The 21,768-nt window shown below is 40.1% G+C and overlaps 2 protein-coding genes across 3 annotated transcripts in view; one reads left to right on the plus strand and one right to left on the minus strand.

Annotated features, from left to right (window-relative positions):
* The window catches only part of SEPTIN8 (septin 8), a 98,648-nt gene extending 98,124 nt beyond the window's left edge, over nt 1–524 (plus strand). Inside the window, exon 10 of the mRNA XM_063447409.1 lies at nt 16–524. Within this exon, the coding sequence (XP_063303479.1) occupies nt 16–178 (163 nt within the window). The 3' untranslated portion in view covers nt 179–524. The remainder of the gene's footprint in view (nt 1–15) is intronic.
* Nucleotides 525–1,372: 848 nt separating this feature from the next.
* CCNI2 (cyclin I family member 2) lies at nt 1,373–14,275 on the minus strand. Of its 2 annotated transcripts, none has more exons than XM_063447411.1 (5): nt 13,999–14,275; nt 11,545–11,702; nt 10,398–10,532; nt 7,266–7,340; nt 1,373–1,666 (listed from the first exon to the last, which is right to left on the minus strand). In XM_063447411.1, exons 2-5 carry the CDS (start codon nt 11,656–11,658, stop codon nt 1,505–1,507), a joined length of 486 nt encoding a protein of 161 aa, XP_063303481.1. In that variant the 5' UTR covers nt 11,659–11,702; nt 13,999–14,275; the 3' UTR covers nt 1,373–1,504. The 2 variants fall into 2 exon arrangements, with proteins under 2 accessions (XP_063303481.1, XP_063303482.1); XM_063447412.1 differs by lacking the exon at nt 1,373–1,666 and adding an exon at nt 6,921–7,154.
* Between the last annotated feature and the right edge of the window lie 7,493 nt (nt 14,276–21,768).

Consider the following 21,768-nt stretch of genomic DNA (forward strand, 5'->3'; position numbering starts at 1 on the left):
TGATTTCTTCAACAGCTCAGAAGTAATCGGGAACCAATCAGCAGTCATCAACTCCAACTCCAAGGTGATGATTACCAAAGCTAATGTGGAGCCTTTAAATTGCAATAACTGGTGGCATGCCATGCAGTGCTGCACCTGTCTAGTCAAGAGTGCAACATGGCGAGAGGGATTCATTTGAGGATGGCCATGGAAGAACGAAGGCCAAAGGGACATCACCATGGCATGAAACTGATACAAAAAAAAAAATAGTTATATATTAATGTCTTTGGTCAATTGTCTACCATTCATGTATCCTCCCGACCAAATGAGGCAACCAAAATTAAGTTTACATTAAAAGGCACACATTTGTTTATTTTTTTACATGTGTTAATCCATTATCAACCATTAGACTTTTGAGCTTCTATTGAATGTAAGAGCAAATTTAAACATAGCCAGTCTATTGTGTTTCCTTAGTTGCAATTACAAAAATCACATTTCCTTATATAGTGAAGTAAAAAAAAATTAAAAAAAAAAAAAAAATTAAAGGGAAGGGAATCAAAACTGGGAAAGAATTTTAAACGAATTGTGTGCAAAAACTAAGGCAAGTGATAAATTGCATTCCTGAGCAACTCAACACTCAATGTCTTTTTGCAAAAAGAGACTAGAATCTATGAAGTCATTGTGACAAACAAAACTTAAATTCAGTTTCCACACTTTTCCTCAATACTTTGTTTTAGAATACAGGGACAATACCAGCAAATCTTAAAATCAAAAAATTGACCATTTCTAGTGGTCTAACCTTTGGTTCATTTTCCGAATGAGTAAAATCACACCAGAGGTTTATATCGTAAATTATGCTAGATGTGCTAGAATGAACAAAGCGAAAGCCTTGCTAAGGCCAAAAAAAAAAAAAAAAAAACAATCAGCCTCTTGGGTATTAAACAGGGTTAAAAATGTTCAGTCAGCGCATGGATTGGTACAGACGTTTAATTCCCTGTGCCATGCAGTTTTGCCTTAAGATGCAAATAGCCCTTTCTCTGCTTAAATGAGCCCAGCTCCTTCCACCAACATAAAAAGATCACAGAGAGCTATTGGCCTTTTATATAAGAGACAGATCATATTTTAAGTGCCAGATGAACAGAATGTTTAAAGAGCGGCCAGTGTGAATGAACTGGAAGCTTTCATGGTGCCTGGTGGAAATAAAATATATATAAAAACACACCCACCAGACAGATTTCTATGTACAGTATTAGAGAAATATTTTTGCAATGTTACAAAGATATCATCGTGTAGAAATTTAAAGAAGAAGAAGAAAAAAAAAAAAAAAAAAAAGAATCTAGATTTTTTTTTTATTAAAAAAGAGAAAGAAAATGAAAAAAATAATTGGTAGCAAAGAAAAATAAAGTCACTTTTCTTTTACCATCAGACTAATTTGGTGACTGGTAAATAGTTTCAACAACATAGACCTTATTTGGCATTAGCAGACATGTGCATATGTGTTCCTGTTGTATTTAATAAACTGCTCCTATGAGTTGCATATTCTTACAATGTTAAGGAAGTCCACTGGTGTAGCCATGTACAGATCCCACTGCAGTTTATCCAGTATAAGTCTTTCCATCCTCAAGATCTCAGCAGATGAACACATGCACTCACTCTGTTCTACAAGATCCTTCACCAATGGTATTACCTGTAACAAATGAAATTAAATAAAGGCGGAGCCAAAACTTCCAACATGTCTTTGTGTATTATGTATTCTGGTATATGGGTTGGGGAAGCGCAATTCTAGAAATAGAAAGTTATACAAAATGGCTCAAAGCTTTCATTTGCCACTAGTGAATGAGAATTTAGCCCTGGTGAGCATGGCAGAACTAGGTAAATGAAGATGATGAAGTTACCAGTATGCCATTTCAGCTATAATGCCAGCTAGACAGCATTAACTAATACAGAGAACCTTTGAAGAGCAGATGACATTGGAAGAAAAAAAAATATATATTCACAATATGGCTTTAATGGACATTAAAGGCACCAAAACAGCTTTAGTTTACTAAAATCAAACCCCTGCAGTCTTGCCAAACGCCATCTTGGACAATCAACATCTCCTCATATCAATGCATTGAATAAAAGCATCTCTAAGAGGAAAGTTTAGTGTCTCCATGCAGAGGATGGAGATCCTGAATGTCAGTGCTGCACACTTTGCAGCACTGCCCCAGGAAGCACCTCTAGCAGCCATCTAAGGAGTGGCCAGTGGAGGTGTCCCTAGCTGGGCTGTATTGTAAACACTGCCTTTTCTCTGAAAAAACAGGGTTTACAGCAAAAAGCCTGCAGTTGTGGACTATACTCACCAAAACAACAACATTAAGCTGTGGTTCTGGTGACTATAATATCCCTTTAAGTAAGTTGGCATCTGATTGAAAAATTGAACCATTTTCTTTTCATGAAGGATGTGTGAGTCACTGCCAAGGGAGGTGTGGCTAGGGCTGCATAAAACAGACTCAAAAGTGATTTAACTCCTAAATGGAAGAGAAGTAAGCAGTGAGACTGCAGAGGCATGAGCTATACACTAAAACAGCTTAATTAACCCCTTAAGGACACATGACATGTGTGACATGTCATGATTCCCTTTTATTCCAGAAGTTTGGTCCTTAAGGGGTTAAGCTAAAGCTGTTTTGGTGACTATCCCTTTAAAGGACCACTCTAAGCACCCAGACCACTTCAGCTTAATGAAGTGGTCTGGGTGCCAGGTCCTTCTAGGGTTAACCCATTTTTTCATAAACATAGCAGTATGTTTGTGAATGGGTTAAGCCTTCCCCTATTTCCTCTAGTGGCTGTCTCACTGACAGCCGCTAGAGGCGCTTGCGTGATTCTCACTGTGAAAATCACAGTGAGAGCACGAAAGCGTCCATAGGAAAGCATTATGAATGCTTTCCTATGCGACCGGCTGAATGCGCGCGCAGCTCTTGCCGCGCGTGCGCATTCAGCCGACGGGGAGGAGAAGAGGAGGATCGGAGGAGGAGAGCTCTCCGCCCACCGCTGGAAAAAGGTAAGTTTTTACCCCTTTCCAGAGCCGGGCGGGAGGGGGTCCTGGCACTAGTGTGGTCTTTTAATGTGAAAAAATATAAATAAAAAAAAAAACCTCGACAGATTCATGCTTTGGATTAACTAGAATGTTACCAATTAAAGTTTTGCAATGTTATGAACAAAAGACAGGCACAATAGGAGTGTCAACATGCACAAGGAGTCTCACAGCCAGAAGAAGAAATGGTTACAGTACAAGGATAAATACTTGGAGTTCAAAGAAATGTGAGCTTGTATTACTACAGGAGCGTGGACAATAAAGGGCAATTAAAAAAAGTGAGCAGAAGTAGATTAATAAGTAAGAATCCTGGGATGAAAAAGCAGAATATTTGCAACTGTATTCTAAGAACAGATTCGGTTTCTCCCATGCTGCCCCCCCTCCCAGTCTTGTTGGTGAACCAATTCTGAGCAGAACAGTAATGAGAGGTGTGGACATTGTAACCATGCTACCCTATATTTATAATTGTGCTGCTTCTGTCCCAGACTGGGCTCATCAAAAATAAGAGGGGGCTTAAGGGAGCACCATGGCAGACCAGTGATTTGAGGGGTGGTAGAGCACGGTAACCTTTTTTGTCTTCTCTCCCTCACTCTGTACAAGCTATAGAGGGAGAGGCATGCAGCTCACTATACCCCTGCACAGAGCAAGGTAGTGATTTTTTTTTTGTGTGTGTGTGTATCCCTATCTATATATGCCTGTGCCTATAAATTTGTGTCTGGTTTAGTAAGTGTGGGTGCCGGTGTATATATCTATGTAGCCAGTCTACCTGCCCTTATGTGTGACCCTGCCTTGGGCTCAAAAGCCAGGTTAACCCTAGCAACGCCTCCATCACCTAAATATGACCTTCCTCTATTATAAACCCAAAATGCCCATTTGGATTTTGACGTTTTGGTTGTCTTTAATTCCATGATGGTCTTGACATGGTTTGTGTGTGCAGCAAGTTGCATCGAAAAAAAAATATCCCCTAGAACAGGGCTGTCCAACCTGCGTCCCCCCAGATGTTGCTGAACTAAAACTCCCATGATTCCCTGGCTATCTGTTTCATTGAAAAAAATCATGGGAGTTGTAGTTCAGCAACATCTGGGGGGGCGCAGGTTGGACAGCCATGCCCTAGAACCAACCCTGTCTAATCTGATAGAAGGATTACATATAGAACAGCTAAACCACCTTTGACCTGGTCACTACGTGATATTTCAGCTCTTACACCTACAATAGTATACTTTGCATGGTCAGCCTACTTTAACCGGCCACAAACTGTCCTTCATGCTATACAACAGTTTATAAGAACTCAAACACAATGCATCTAATGTTAAAAATGTAGGTTAGCACTTGTTTGCTCTGTGGTTAAGACTTCCTGTAGCATAGTTTTCATATTGTATGCTGTTGTTTTAAAGTTCTTTTTTAAACTCTAGAAGGAAATGGCAATTTTCAAGAAGTTCTAACTTGTTTAGTGAAGTTACATTCTCAAGTTTCAAAGCCATTGATCGTAAGTGTTTTAATAAACAATGGACGCACACAGTATTACGCTACACAATTGGTGAGTGCAGAAGTGTAGTGGTCCTAAAGAGATGCGGAGTCCCCTGACCCACTTAACAAAAAGGCAGAAGAGCTTTGCATTCTGGAGAGCTCTATTCTATACACCAGTGAAATCAGCTAGTCCTTTGCGGTGTTAACACACTGGTGAAATACACAAATATAAACAAAACAAACCACTTCAGGACGGAGTCAATAGTACACGTTCTGATCAAAACAAAACGTAAACAAAAACTGGAATTTGCGCTATATGTCTGTTCACCCGTAGTTCCCCTCTTTCATATTATATATCATTTTGTTCAGGAGAAACAGGGCTTTCATTTTATATGAAATATTTATATATGAAACATAATTTATTATGAATAAAATTTAAAAAACTGAGAAATTAAATTTTTTTTTTTAAATTTGTAGTTCCGCCTCACATTTTAGCTGTACATGTCATAATACTGTTAGGTTTTACTGCAACAAAAAGCACATATTTGTAATCAGCGATGTCTCACGAGTACAATAGTACCCCCTATTAACAGGTTTTGTGTTGTTTTGGAAAGTTACAGGGTCAAATATAGAACGTTCCATTTTCAAATTGAAATTTGCCAGATTAGTAATGTTACCTTTGAGACAGTGTGGTAGCCCAGGAATGAGAATTACCCCCATAATGACATACCATTTGAAAAAGTAGACAACCCAAGGTATTGAACGTGGGGTATGTTTAGTCTTTTTTTAGTAGCCACTTAGTCACAAACACTGGCCAAAGTTAGCGTTCATATTTGTTTTTGTGTGAAAAAAGCAAAAAACGAATATTTGGCCAGTGTTTGTGACTAAGTGGCTACTAAAAATGACTGGGCATACCCCATTTGCAATACCTTGGGTTGTCTACTTTTGCAAATGGTATGCCATCATGGGGGTAATTCTTATTCCTGGGCTACCATACGATCTCAAAGGCAACATAACTAATCTGGCAAATTTCAATGTCAAAAAAATGAAATGCAAGCCTTATATGTGACTCTCTAACTTTCCAAAACACCATAAAACCTGTACATGGGGGGTACTGTTATTCTCGGGAGACTTCACTAAACACAAATATTAGTGTTTTAAAACAGTAAAACATATTACAACAATAATATAGTCCATAAAAGTGCCGTTTGTTTGGAAAAAAATGCAAAAAACTTCACTTTTACTTAAAATATCATTTTTTTAATAAAATTTACCAGTTTTAAACACTAATATTTGAGTTCAGCGAAGTCTCCCGAGTAAAACAGTACCCCCTATGTACAGGTTTTATGGTGTCTTGGAGAGTTACAGGGTCAAATATAGTGCTTGCGAATTAAATTCGCTGCACTTTCTCCCTGTGTTGTCAGGCATGTCAATCAAATTTTAATTAATCAAATGACATAATTACGTTAAAAAATGACTTAAATATATACGTAGAATTTTAATATATATGCATTTATAGGCATTTAAATTCTACGTGCATACTAATGTAATCTTTTATGTAATCATATGTATTTATCTCTATATATATATTTGCGGTTATTTGCATTTTATATATAGATAGATATATATAGAATGTCATTCTAAGTGTATTATGTTACCAATATATATATATATATTAATAGCAAAATACAGTTAGAATGAAATTACATATGCATATATAATTAATTTTAAATTTTGTTTCAATATTTTATTTATTTATTTTATTATTTTATTTATTATTGTAATTAGACGTATTTATATATAATATAGGTGTATATATCTATTATATATATAATATATATACATATTATATATATGTAACGTCATTCTAAGTGTATTTTAATATTAATATATATACACTAATATTAAAATACACTTTATATATATATATACACATATACATACTTTTAATTTATTTTTTAACATGTTTAATACATTTTTTTTACTCTTCCTACCAGCAGGGGGACTGTCTAATATTTTAGACAGTCCCCCTGCTGGCAGATCCATAGCCAGCTATAGGGGGCCATGTGATCGCTCTTTGAGAGCGATCACATGGCCCCGGGGGCCTCATTTGCCGGAGGGGGCTGCCTGGGCTGTCAGGCAGCCCCCCAGAAGAGGATCGCGGCGGAGCTAAGTAGCTGCGATCTTCTGGGGGCTTAAGCCGTTATGGCGTTCTATGCCGCCGCAACGGCTTTAACCCCTTAAGGACCAAACTTCTGGAATAAAAGGGAATCATGACATGTCACACATGTCATGTGTCCTTAAGGGGTTAAAGCCCTTTAAAGCCGCGACGGCATAGAACGCCGTAACGGCGTTAAGGGGTTAACAAGATAGTGCAACTATAGTAGTGCACAAAGTGCACCTTAAATTTATTTGAAAAGAAAAGCAAGAATACAGACGTTTCGAGCAGAGCCCTATCTCAATGCATCCTGTTCTTGAAGAACAACATTTATTCTATATGCGTTTCCCTCCTTTTTTTCTGTATTTCACTTGGTCTGTACACTGGAAGAGCCACAGTGTGTGGGGGACAGCTGCACGTCTTGAGCTTTAATTGCATTTTTCTATAGGTACCATGGTAACCCTTGCCTCTATATATCTGTGTGGACAAGGTAGTCAGACTGAAAGTGCTGGAATGAGTCAGCATATTGTCAAAGCATGAGTTTTGTTGGAATCAGAGTGATTGAACTAGTTATTCAATAGATCCTACCTCACGTTCCTCATTGGCTTTGGCTGCAAGGTACAAACACGTCACAGAGATACATCGAAGGTACTTTGCCTGGGCCTGTAAAAAAACAAAACAAAAAAAACAAAACAAACATGAATAAACATTTAGAATTATGTATATATTTTTTCACATGCCAAACATAATTTAAGAAGTCTGAGGCTGTGACCTGTATCAGCAGTTTCACTTAAGACTGAACTGAAATCAAAATGCTAAATTTTGAAGAAATTTGCCAATGCAGAGCGGATGTTTTCTTAAAGGGACACTATATAGTCACCATATCAACTACAGCTTAATGTAGTTGTTCTGGTGTGTATAGCATGTCTCTAAAGGCTCATTAATGTAAATACTGCATTTTCAAATAAAAGGCAGTATTCACATTGCTGCCTAGTAACACCTCTAGTATCAGTCACTCAGACAGCCACTAGAAGTGCTTTCTAGGTCAGTTCTCCACACTCTACATGGAAACGCTGAATGTTCCTCATAGTGATGCATCGATTCAATGCATTCCTATGAGGAGATACTGACTGGTGCTCCGCTTTGCCATGCGTGAGCATTATCCCTCCCAATGCTTTGCTATGAGAAAGCATTGTATTAATTGAGATAGTCAATATCTATGTGGAGTCAAGAATGCAGAATGTGGGTGGGTGGGTGGATCCAGCCATAACAGACTCTTGAGTCGCTGGAATAAAGTTGTGTTTTTGCCCTTTTTTTGTTTTTTAGATTGGTAAGAAGGAGGGTAGGCAATCTAATTTTTTTTTTATTTTTTTTTTTTAACACTAGTGTCAGGAATACACATTCCTATTCCTGGCAGTGTTTCTTTAAAAATTTAGGAGCCAGTTTTTATTTTTCTCCAATTTGATAAAAAATAAAATTAAAATAAATTAAAGCACAAGGTTACTAAATAAATTAGGCACGCAAATTACCAAGCTCTTTGGTATTGGTAAGTTCAAATATATAGATTATACAAGATAATTAACATCTCTTTATGAACACTCTTTGAATACTCAAATATATAATTTAGGCAGGTTACAGACCATCTCATTGACATGAGTGTGATGGACATCCCATTCCAAAACCATGGCTATTAATATAGATTTGGACCCCCATTGCAAATCTAACAGCTGCCACCCATCTGAAAAGCCTCATCACAAGATTATGGATTTTGTCTGTGGGAATTTATGCATTTGTGAGGTCAAGCACTGAAGTTGGACGCAAAAAACCTGGCTTGTGATCAGCGTTTCAAATCATCCCAGAGGTGTTCAATGGGGTTGATGTTCAGGCCACTCTAGTTCTTCCACACCAAAACATGTCTACACGGACCTTGTTTGTGAACATTCACACTGAAACAGGAAAGGGATATCCCAAAACTGATGCCACAAAGTTAGAGCTCAATTGTGTAAAATGCCTTTATACTTTGTTGCATAAAAGATGACCCTTCACTGGAACTAAGGGGTCTAAACCAAAACCTGAAAAACAAAAACCACAATCCTAGGGCCCTAGACCATTTTCCCCACTTCCAATAAACTTTACAGTAGAGGCTATACATTTCTATGGCAACAGCCACATCCAGATTATTCCATCAGACTGCCGGATAGTAAAGCATGATTTATCACTGTAACCAAAACTAGTTTTTTCACTGTTTCAGTAATAGCAAGCTTTATGAATTAGAATCTACCAGTGAAAAAATTGGCAGCATTGTGATATTCTTTGATGATTTCCAGTAATGGTTGCTTATCAAATGTTCGAGAGGTGAGACTCTGGGAACTCATAGCCCTATTGAATTTACGTAAAGGGTATTGCATTTATATATCTGTAGAAAGGTAGCCTATTGAAATCCTCCATATAAGTATCCTGTTTTTTTCCCCCGCTATACCATTGTTACAGGTTTTAACTCGTTACAGGTTGAAGCCTTCATTTTGCCTCAGAATGCTACGTCTGATGCAACGCTTTGTGTTAGCCCTCCATTATGCTAGCATACAGTAATAAAGACTTATCTGAGGAACTGACATCTGGAAAACCTTTATTTTTCTATTTAAACCTGTTTAACACTTCAGCATCCCAATAATGTGATTACTTGGAGTCTACCACTTAGTTGTTGCGCTTTGTACCTTCTATGTCACAATAATACCACTTACAGTGGACCAGAAATTTCATAATTGACTTGTGGCAAAGGTGGCATGTTATAACAGTGCCATGTTTAAAATTAATGAGCTCTTTAGTACATCCAAATTGTATTGCTAAAATGGGTCTACGGAGATTTCATGGCTTTGTGCTGCATTTTATCTACCAGTTAGAAATAGGCAAGACAAACACAGGAACTCAATTAGTAAGAGCATCCATATACTTTTTGCCATATATCCTATGGCTGCAGTACAAGTGGTTGCAATGGTTCGGATCCATAGAGACTGTTACTGCAGCCGCAGTGTTTTTAACCTGCTGCTTAAGGACACCGCTAGTGGCTGTCACTCACACATCTAGTAGAGGAACTTACTGGTTTTGGGCTTGCAAAGATTGCTGGGCCGACATTAAGCACCTCTAGGAGACACTGAACGCTACCCAGAGACACATTGAATAAATGCATGTCTGTGAGGAGATGCTGACTGGTGCAGTGCACTCATTTGCCATGTATGTGCACTAGCTGATCAATACTTACCTATGGGGGTTGGCTGAGACTAGCATTTATGATCTCATTCGGGGAGGAGGGTCAGTCACAGAGAAGCCAGTGCACAGAGAGAAATAAGGCAATTTAAACTGTTGCCCACATATCCAATTAGTTACCAGAACATTATAGTATGAAGAATACATGTTTGAGTAAGCTTGTTTGAGCATGGCGCTCAACACTCTGTGTCCTTGAGATTCCAGCTAATCCTGTTGCATATACAGGTCGTTTGTTCACCTATTGTACAGCGCTAATAAGAATAGTCTTTCTTCAAAGAGTAACAGTGTGAGGGAAGAGTTGTGCAACCTCCTGTGCCCCGTAATGCTAACTGGGGAGTTCTCTGGACTCCTCAGACAGTGCATAATAATGCATAATCAGGTGAGTCTCCAAGAGCCTCTATATAGTGGACCTAGACATGAGCAAGCCCCCTATGAGAACCATTAAGAAGAGATTACCTTCACAGATGCCAAAATGCGGTTAAGAATGTTGACTGCCAAGAAAAAGGTCTCCGGATAAAAGTGGAAGAGTGACCTTAATTCTTCAATCCACAGCACAGCCTGCTCATACAGCGATGGAGAGATATCTGTGCCCTGCAGGATGAAATACATGTTTTTCAGAGTGTGCACGCAGATTACGTTTTATACAAGAGCTACATTCATTAAATAGCGCACATAAAAAGGTACACTCCACTGCCCAAACTTGTTAAAGAAAAAAAGAAAACTGTTAGTAGGCATACCCCAATGAAAACATGTATATGTTTAAATTATGCATTTTGTCCTTGGGGATATATCTAAAAAGTTTGTAGAAGCTATATATCTCTTGTCTGAAGCCATTACAAACCCTTCCCCTTCTTCCCCGGCCCAGATTTTTTTTTTTTGGCTGTCAGAAATGCAGCTTAATAAGAAGTATTTGCAATGCAGGTGCTCTGGACAATTGCTGCCTCTTGAGTTTAAGCTCCACTGAGCTAAACAAACCAGGAAGTAACATGACTAATTGTCTGAAAGGGATGAGGGTAGCAAAGTTAAAATCTGCACTTTTCCATTTGACAAAACAGGACACTATTTACACATAAAGCTCTTCAGCAAGCTTAAATGGACACTATAGTTACCAGAAGAACTACAGCTTATTGCATTTGTTATGGCGAGTATAATTATACCTTCAGGCTGTTTGATGTAAACACGGTTTTGTTTACAGAGAAAAAGGCAGTGTTTAGATAACAGCCTAGGAATCGCTCCACTGACCACTCCTCAGATGGCTTCTATAGGTGGGGCAGTGCAGCACTGGCCTTCAGTGTCTCCACCCTCTGAACAGTTAGCAAAGCTCATTGGCTGATGAGAACAATCAGGGCAGAGTGGTAAGGATTAGGAACCAGGTTAAACAGATACCACGTGGTTTGATTACTTACATGGGGTGAAGGGCACCAAGGCACTCTGTAATGGTTATGGTGCATACAATATAAAAAAGTTCATACCTACAAGATCCAGCTCACTCACTAATTCATTAAACAGCAACTTCAATGCTCACAGACTGTACAACACATCTTTACTCACAAAGTGACAAATAAATAAAAACTATACAGGAATCTGAGGAGGCTGCATGCACCTTGATGGTGGATCCTTGAAAGGAAGGAACCTTCCATTTGGTGGTTTCTGACTGGAGGCCATTCTCTAGCTGTGATGCAAGACGTTGGCTTTCCAAGAGGCCAATGAATTTCATGGTACTGGTTGACTGGTCCAATTTTCAATGGTAGGCACAGATATCTAAAAAAAAAAAAAAAAAAATGTAAAACAAATTCTGACTTATTAATGAGCACTCTTTTAGAAAGATCAAATCCAATTTTTCACTGTTGATACCAAGGTGCAAATTACAATGTGTAACGATGCGATATTAAACAAACCTCTTCAGTCGGTCACGATCATCCATAATTGGATAAATGTATTGTTCAAGAGTCACACTAGTTTTCTTGAGTACATATACATTGGAAACATTTAAATAAGGCAGGAATTGTGCATAAACCTGGTGACTATGAACCTTGAGGCTTATAAGCAATATAAAAAAAATAAAAAAAATAACGTTTAACCATTTACAACTATAAAGCGGAAATATAGCCAAGTCTTTCCTTGTTGGATTCTATTTATTTTCTGCAGTCACACAATGTATTCTTGAGAGTACACTATGGACAAAAAGTCATTGTCTAAATGAAAACTTATCAGGGAAATTACACCATTAAATAAAATTCAAATAAAACACCCCCTCCCCCCATAAAACTGTACTTTCACTTCTCACTTGAGATCCCTTCCCTTAATGAAAGCAGCAAGCTTCAGATAAGCCAGAGGGTGCAAGGCATGACTCCTAGCTCTCAAAATCAGGACCCCACAAGAGGCAGAGAGCTAGGCCCAGCAGACCCCAGGCAAAAGTCAAAACGGTTATCAAATGATTAAATACTTACATTGGGGGATGCCAGGGCACAACTCTCTCCATAACCACAACAGCACGCTGCACTAGTTATGGTGCTTAGAGTCTTCCTTTAAATTTGCATGTCATGCCAGGTGTGTAAGGCAGGGCACATACAAACATACATGTAAATGGTGAGACTTAATCAGGAGAGCAAAACTCCTAGGTAGGTTTTATTTTTTAACTATTGACTTTTGAGAGTCACCCCTGGAGGAGTGTCTAATGCAGAATGTACTCTCTCATTAGTCATACGAATGATGATGGAGAGTGATAAGCTGATAGAGTCCGTTGAATATTCCTGCTGCCGCCAATCACAATCCAAGCTAATGTTGAAGCATTAGGCAGAGAATCAGAGAAAGTCTGACTGAGTGCAACCCAATTATCTCTTTGTACAGTGCTAAGGAATCTGATGGCGCTATATAAATAATAATGACCTCATTCACTATTAAAATCAATCAAAAAAAATATTTTAATCTATAACAGTGGGATGTTGCTTGGGAACTCCAGGCACCTTAGAAGATTAAGTTGTTATGAAGCCTAAAGTGTTCCTTTAAGCCAGGGAAGCTTGCTTTAAAATTAGGTAGGGTAAACTTTCAGAATTAAAGATATAGGCTATGTATGTGCCCTCAAAATAGTATACTAGATAACATTTAATACCACAAATTGACATTTGTCACAGTATGACATACAACTTTACTTCAAACATAATATAAGAAAAGTGGTTACAGACTGGCAGCTTTTTAGCTAAAAAAAAAAAAAAAAAAATGTTCAAGTCATTTTGACAAGCACCATAGAACTCTAAGATTATGTTTATTCTTACCATGGAATTATACAGAAACCAGTGGGGCATTATGGGTTTAATCAATAACACATAATTATAGAGAATAAAAAAAACTGAATGGCAAAATATAAGCAATAATATTGGATTTAGAAAATATATCTATGCAATAGTAACAGGTTGGCCATTTTTTTTTTTTTAACCAATTTGTACTGAATTCACTACAATTTGGGGTTTAGTGACTTCACACTTATTTGTAAATAAATCATAGGGGTCTCAAGAACGACCAATGCATCACATAACGACTCAAATGAATTACAAAACAAGCAGTGCAGAGAGGAAAGCGTAAATAAACAGCACACCATATTACAAACAAACAAGAAAAAGTACCGAAACTTACATAAAAAAGGGAAGTTACGGGAACAACAACATAGCAGTAATAGAACACACAATACACACACACATATGACCAAAGTTTCCCAGCCAGTAGATCAGATTACTTAGGGGAAAACATAAAAAGTTACCAACCCATAAAAATTGTGTGAAATTAGTTTTGTAATCTGCTAATATAGAACATAATATTAGAAATGTATATATAAATGAGTAATGTAGCTCCCCAATCATCCTTACAAAAAAAATAAAAAAAATAATACACATAAGAAGTTTGTTTGGGTTCAGTATTATCCTGTAATAATAATAATAATAATCCCACCCCCATCTGACAGTTAGGGATAGGCTGGGGACCGTTGCAGACCCTCTCAGATCTCAAACTATTTGGGCGGGACCCATGTCCCCCCACTCCCCCCTGTATGTTGGGGTCTCACCTCTCCAAGGCAGCAAGCACTGAGGTCAGCACCCCCATCTAGGTCCCCCCAGCTCCCTCTATTATTGGGGGCCACTGGCGGGGTCCTGGCAGCGCAGAGAGGGGCTGTTACAGTGCACAAGGTCGGCCCCCGCATCCAGGGACATATCAGGCGGCTGTGTGCAGGCAGGATGCAGCCACGGCCGGCGGAGGGTCATCAGACTGGGCGGCTCAGGTATCGGGGTGCTTTGAGGTACTGGGGGCAGCAGGAGAGATCCTCAGACCAGCTTATTGTTTACAGCGACTGAGGGGGGAGGAGCCTGCAGGGTGTTTGAATGCAGCAGGCCACGCCCACAGAGTGCGTCCACTGACAACGTGACTCCTAGTAAGTCAGCCCTGCTCTCTCTCTCTCTCTCTCTCTCTCCTCTCTCTCATCTCTCTCTCTCTCTCTCTCTCTCTCTCTCTCTCTCTCTCTCTCTCTCTCCTCTCTCTCTCTCTCTTCTCTCTCTCTCTCTCCTCTCTCTCTCTCTCTCTCTCTCTCCTCTCTCTCTCTCTCTCTCTCTCTCTCTCTCTCTCCTCTCTCTCTCTCTCTCTCTCTCTCGTAGTGATTTGCATACCCCACATACCCACAGCCACAGGGGAGGACTCTTTGGCTGTACAAATATTTGTATGGTACGAGTACACATAGAGACATTTTGTCACTTTCTATTAAATAATTATTAATTAATAGAGCATCAACTAACCTGACCAATAGAACAATAACTTACTTGGAAGTCTCACTAAAGTCACATCTTGTAAATTCCCACAGGACTATTGTTCATGGTATGTGCTTAAAGAAACACTCCAGGCACCATAGCCACTACAGGCCAGTGTCCAGCTCCTTTCAGAAGGTTCCGTGACACGCTGCAGACCTCAGGTGTGATTTGAGATCAATAGTAAATGGTATGACTACTTAATCTGGGAGAGTACCATGGCACTCTGGGTACCCGTAATCACTATAGCAGGCTGCAGTGTTTATGGTGCAGTGAGTGTTGCTTTAAAGCTCCCATTAAAAAAATATGGTATTTTTAGTCTGGGGCTAACTGCATGCTGACAATAGTAAATGTATATATCCAAATTGCTGTGTTCCGCTCTGTCTGCTATTCTAAAAATTGGTCTGAAAAAATCACCAAAAAGATCTGCAAAGTGTCTGTTTATCCTTTTCCAATGTAACATTTGCCCTTACTGTGCTTGGACATGTCATTTTCAAAATCTTTACCAAACATTTAAAAGCAACAGAGCTTCAAATAATAAAATATTAATATATACAAGGAGTGCAGAATTATTAGGCAAATGAGTATTTTGACCACATCATCCTCTTTATGCATGTTGTCTTACTCCAAGCTGTATAGGCTCGAAAGCCTACTACCAATTAAGCATATTAGGTGATGTGCATCTCTGTAATGAGAAGGGGTGTGGTCTAATGACATCAACACCCTATATCAGGTGTGCATAATTATTAGGCAACTTCCTTTCCTTTGGCAAAATGGGTCAAAAGAAGGACTTGACAGGCTCAGAAAAGTCAAAAATAGTGAGATATCTTGCAGAGGGATGCAGCACTCTTAAAATTGCAAAGCTTCTGAAGCGTGATCATCGAACAATCAAGCGTTTCATTCAAAATAGTCAACAGGGTCGCAAGAAGCGTGTGGAGAAACCAAGGCGCAAAATAACTGCCCATGAACTGAGAAAAGTCAAGCGTGCAGCTGCCAAGATGCCACTTGCCACCAGTTTGGCCATATTTCAGAGCTGCAACATCACTGGAGTGCCAAGACTGGGCCAAGAAATATCTCAAGACTGATTTTTCTAAGGTTTTATGGACTGATGAAATGAGAGTGAGTCTTGATGGGCCAGATGGATGGGCCCGTGGCTGGATTGGTAAAGGGCAGAGAGCAGGGCCGGCGCGTCCATAAGGCGGCACAGGCGGCCGCCTTAGGGCGCACGGGCTCTGGGGGCGCAAGATTTCAGTGACCGGCAGGAGGGAAGCTCTCCCTCCTGCTGGGCCACCATCTCTGCCCCCGGTGCTGCGTGCGGCTGTGCTGAGATCAGACGCGGCGAGGGAGCTCTAACCTCTCTGCTCTGCTCCCTCGCGCGCTGCCTGTCTGCTGATACCGCGGGAGCCGGAATATGACGTCATATTCCGGCTCCCGCGGTATCAGCAGACAGGCAGCGCGCGAGGGAGCAGAGCAGAGAGGTTAGAGCTCCCTCGCCGCGTCTGATCTCAGCACAGCCGCACGCCGCCCAGCAGCCCCACTGGACACCAGGGAAGGATTCCTCATCCACACCAGCTCTCCAGGTAGGGAGGCTGGGTGGAAAATATTTATTTATAAAATAATTAGTGAGTGTGTATGTGTCTGTGTGTGTGTGAGTGTATGTGTGTGAGTGTATGTGTCTGTGTGAGTGTATGTGTCTGTGTGAGTGTATGTGTCTGTGTGTGTGTGTGTATGTGTCTGTGTGTGTGTCTGTGTGAGTGTATGTGTCTGTGTGTGAGTGTATGTGAGTGACAGAATGTGTGTCTGTGAGTGACAGAATGTGTGTCTGTGAGTGACAGTGTGTGTCTGTGAGTGACAGCGTGCGTCTGTGAGTGACAGCGTGTGCGTCTGTGAGTGACAGCGTGTGTGTGTGAGTGCGTCTGTGTGTGTGCATGTGAGTGTATGAGTGTATCTGTCAGTGTATGATGAGTGTGTTTGTCAGTGTATGAGTGTGTGTCTGTCAAATCAGTGAGAGTATGTTTGTCATTGAGTGTGTGTGTGACTGTCTGTGTCTGTCAGTGACGTCTGTGTGTTTGTCATTGAGTGTGTGACTGTCGGTGTGTACAGAGTGTAGCGGAGCTCAGTACAGGAGCTTCTGTTTCCTGTACCTGGCCAGACTGACAGGAGGTGCTCACAGAGAGAGCACTCCCTGTCAGTTCGGCCGGGTACAAAAAACTGAAACTCCTGTACCGCGCTCCGCTCCGCTACACTCTGTACACACTGACACACCAGGAAGGGGAGTGTGACCACTAAAGGGGTGTGGGGTGCACCATGGGACAGGGAGGGAATGGGAGAGAAACACCAAGAGACAGGGAAAAGAGGGGGTAGGGGAGAAGAACACAAAGGGACCATTAATGGTCAGGGAGGGGAGAGGGGCTGGTTAAGAGTCACATAGGTGAAGATGTTTTTTTTGGGGGGGAGGGGGGCGAAAAAATGCATCTTCGCCTATGTACCTAAAAATCCAAGCACCGGCCCTGGCAGAGAGCTCCAGTCCGACTCAGACGCCAGCAAGGTGGAGGTGGAGTACTGGTTTGGGCTGGTATCATCAAAGATGAGCTTGTGGGGCCTTTTCGGGTTGAGGATGGAGTCACGCTCAACTCTCAGTCCTACTGCCAGTTTCTGGAAGACACCTTCTTCAAGCAGTGGTACAGGAAGAAGTCTGCATCCTTCAAGAAAAACATGATTTTTATGCAGGACAATGCTCCATCACACGCGTCCAAGTACTCCACAGCGTGGCTGGCAAGAAAGGGTATAAAAGAAGAAAATCTAATGACATGGCCTCCTTGTTCACCTGATCTGAACCCCATTGAGAACCTGTGGTCCATCATCAAATGTGAGATTTACAAGGAGGGAAAACAGTACACCTCTCTGAACAGTGTCTGGAGGCTGTGGTTGCTGCTGCACGCAATGTTGATGGTGAACAGATCAAAACACTGACAGAATCCATGGATGGCAGGCTTTTGAGTGTCCTTGCAAAGAAAGGTGGCTATATTGGTCAATGATTTGTTTTTGTTATGTTTTTGAATGTCAGAAATGTATATTTGTGAATGTTGAGATGTTATATTGGTTTCACTGGTAAAAATAAATAATTGTAATGGATATATATTTGTTTTTTGTTAAGTTGCCTAATAATTATGCACAGTAATAGTCACCTGCACACACAGATATCCCCCTAAAATAGCTAAAACTAAAAACAAACTAAAAACTACTTCCAAAAATATTCAGCTTTGATATTAATGAGTTTTTTGGGTTCATTGAGAACATGTTGTTCTTCAATAATAAAATTAATCCTCAAAAATACAACTTGCCTAATAATTCTGCACTCCCTGTAGGTGATTTTCAATGTATTATTTAACGGTATAATTTGCAGAAAAGTGGCCTTTTTCTTTAAAGGGAGACTGTAGACATTAGAATCACTACAGCTCAATGTATTGGTTCTGGGCATATAGTCTGTCCTTGCAGGATCAGCAGTGTAAATGCTGCCTTTTCACTTGGACAGCCACTTGAAGGATTTGCTGGTTGAGTTCCTGGAGATGCTGAATGCTCACTATAAATGTCAAAATGTCTGTGTGTGTGTATCTATGTGTCTTGTCTGTCAGTGTGTGTATTTGTGTTTGTGTGTGTGTATTCTGTGTCATTGTGTATCTGTGTGCATGTCTGTGTATCTATGTGTCCACGTATGTATCGATGTGTCAATGTGTTTAACTGTGTGTGTATCTGTGTATTTGCATGTGTGTCAGTGTGTGTGGCTGTGTATCTCTGTGTGTATGTGTATCAGTGTGTGTGGAAGTGTATACACTACACACAAATGCACGCCTGCATTGAGACTTCAACATTCACACACACTCCATACAAAAAATGCTTAAATTCAAACACACATTGTGTGTGTATACAGTGGCGTACACACGATCCATGGGGCCCGGTGCGAAAATTGATCCTTGGGTCCCCCCTTTCTCCCCCCGGCGCTTACTCTGCGCAGGCCAGGGCCGCTACACATGGCGGCGGGCACCTGGTCACAGGGCTACGACCACGATGTGCACGCCAGTGCATGATACACATACACTTAAAGGACCACTATAGGCACTCAGATCACTTCAGCTCAATGAAGTGGTCTGGGTGCCAGGTCCCTCTAGTTTTAACCCTGCAGCTGAAAACATAGCAGTTTCAGAGAAACTGCTATGTTTCACTGAGGGTTAATCCAGCCTTTAGTAGCTGTCTCACTGACAGCCACTAGAGGCGCTTCCGCAATTCCGCTGGGCGGTTTGAATGCGCGCACGGCTCTTGCCGCGCATGCGCATTCGGAGCTGAGAGGCGGATCGGGGCCAAGGGAGCCCGGCGCTGGAGAAAGGTAAGTGCTGAAGGGGTTTTAACCACACACACACTCTCACGAACAGACGCATACACACTAGCTAACAGACACACATTTACTGACAGACACACACTCAGAGACAGACACACATACACACACTTATAAAACATACACTCTAACTGACAAACACACACTCACTAACAGACACAAACTAACACACACACAGTAACACACATACTCACTGGCACATAAACTAACACACACTGACACTCACTAGCAGACACAAACTAACACACTCAGTGACACTAAAAGGTAGGAAACAGGAGGGTGACTTAAACATTTTGTATATGTGTGTTTTTGTTTGTATGTATGTGTGTGTGTCCTTGCGTGACTGTCTATGTCTGTCTGTGTCTGCCTATCTGTATGTGTGTCTGTCTGTGTCTCTGTATGTATGTGTGTGTCTGCCTGTCTGTCTGTCTGTATGTATGTGTCTGTATGTCTGTCTGTCTGTGTGTGTGTGTGTGTATGTATGTATGTATGTATGTGTGTGTCTGTCAGGGGGGGGGGGAATCAGTTTCGCACTGGGGCCCCATGAATTGTGTGTACGCCACTGAGTATAACATTCTAAAAAAAAGGAATCTGTATTCATTTTAAAGCTATGTTCCTCAATGTTTTTTCATTAGACTGATTTTTTTTCTTCCAATTTTTAAAATAGGCTAAATAAAATTGTATTACAATAAATAAATAAGTAATAAAATCTATTTTCTATTCACAAAATGCTACTCCATCATTTTTCTATTCCTATATTAGTGGTCTTAACACTTACCTTGGTTTATGTAAGGATTGTTCCAGTCTTTCTTTTAAGGCATTTCACAATGTAAACAGGAGCAACATAATCCATGTTTGTTGCTCGTATGAAACCGCACAAACAGTATCAGACTATTTTCATTCCAGTGAGAATGATTCAAGCTGGGAGGATGTGGTTGTGAATAAGTAGCTAAATACTGTGATGATGAAATGCTATATTTGTTATTAGATTTCTCCACACCTATTAATTAGACTGGACTATAACTAAAGCAGTAGAGAACACACCTGAAAAGTTAGATTCCTTTCTGTTATATATGTGCATGTGTGACAATACCATTGAGTTAAGTTTAGGTATCTTTTTCATATAATATAGTGAGATTGTATATTTATTATTTAAAATAATTTATTTGAACAATGTATAGGGACTTTAGCAATTAAAAATGTGACAAATAAATTTGTAAATTACTGAAGTCTGTAGTGTAATTTAACTCGCCTGGAAAGAACTAAACTGAATACAATATAAAATACTGAGTCTATTATGAAACTATGACGTAAGCACCATGGCTTGTCATAAGTACAGGGCGAGTGCATACTTGGAACCAGTGTTTCAAAATACTAATATATAGACATATTTTCTCTCTTTTTTTTATCTTACACTCATTTTAATCAGGACCCAAGGCAAAATCCAAAATTAGAGACCTTTCACGTTTTAATTATCTCAAACACAGTACCTAACTGAACCAGAACAAATCTCTAATTCTCTTTAAGTTCAGCTACCTTGACTTTAAATTTGAGATTCACTTGGACTTTCTCACTTCAGTAAATAACCCTAACACTGTTTCAGCATATGCTAATCTTATGCATTCCCTTACTTCCATACTTGACTTGTTATCACACTTTGGGTCCCTTACTGGTTTTAAAGTTAACTTAAATCTTGTGTATTGCCCTTTCACTTGTTGGCCCAGAACTAAGGTTTAAGATTCAGGCTTAGTTTCAATCCCTTTGGTACCTACTGCCAATCCAAGAAAATTAGGTCCATTTAATTATGGTTCTCTTTTTCACACTCTTAAGACCAAACTTGCATAATGGAAATCTAAACCAGTTTCCTGGATCGACAGGGTTCATGCTATTAAAATAAATCATTTACCATGGCTACTGTTCGCCTTTCAGGTTCTATCAGTTTCTTAAGTGGGATTAAGATTGCTTTTGATCTGAAATCAATGTTTATTAAAACAAAAAATAAGTATTGGTTTAGAGTAGGAGCTGCTACCAAAAGAGTGTAGCTGCAGTTGTCCTTCGGGAGAGTTCTGTGGGACAGCAGTAGTAAGTTGTGAAGTTGTCTTGTGATGAAGGCAGAGGTCTTAGCTCACAAGGACGGGGATAGAGAGAAAAAACAGGGGGATAGAACATAGACAATATAACATAGCATTGTATGTAGCCAAACATGTAACATAGGCATACAAGAATGTCTTTTGGAGTGGTACACATTTCGGTAGGGCAGTACTTGAAAAAACCTTCAAAGTTGCAAATATATGGGGTATGCACAATCACTCTTCATGGGGGAAGGGAGATAACTAAGAAGGGTGAAGCTCCTGTCAGGCCTTAAGAAAATAGTTGTTGTTGGTTCAATAGGCCTGGGGGTAAAGTCACTACTGGACTCAACTGTGTTTCAAAGGAAATAAGGTGCCCTGAGGGGAGTGCTGGCAGCTTAAGAAGGTTGGTGAGCTCGATCAACTAGTTGGGCAGTTTTTCGGGGAAGATAATAATTCAAACAGCCATTAAGTCTGATATTGTAACAGCTAAAGTTTGGTGAGGGGATGTTAGTGTTTTTCTTGATTTTGGTAGGTTTTCATTTCTGTTATTTTAGTGCTGTGTACTAATGCTCATC

Source organism: Pelobates fuscus, chromosome 3, assembly GCF_036172605.1.
Source record: "Pelobates fuscus isolate aPelFus1 chromosome 3, aPelFus1.pri, whole genome shotgun sequence".
Taxonomy (NCBI): Eukaryota; Metazoa; Chordata; class Amphibia; order Anura; family Pelobatidae; genus Pelobates; species Pelobates fuscus.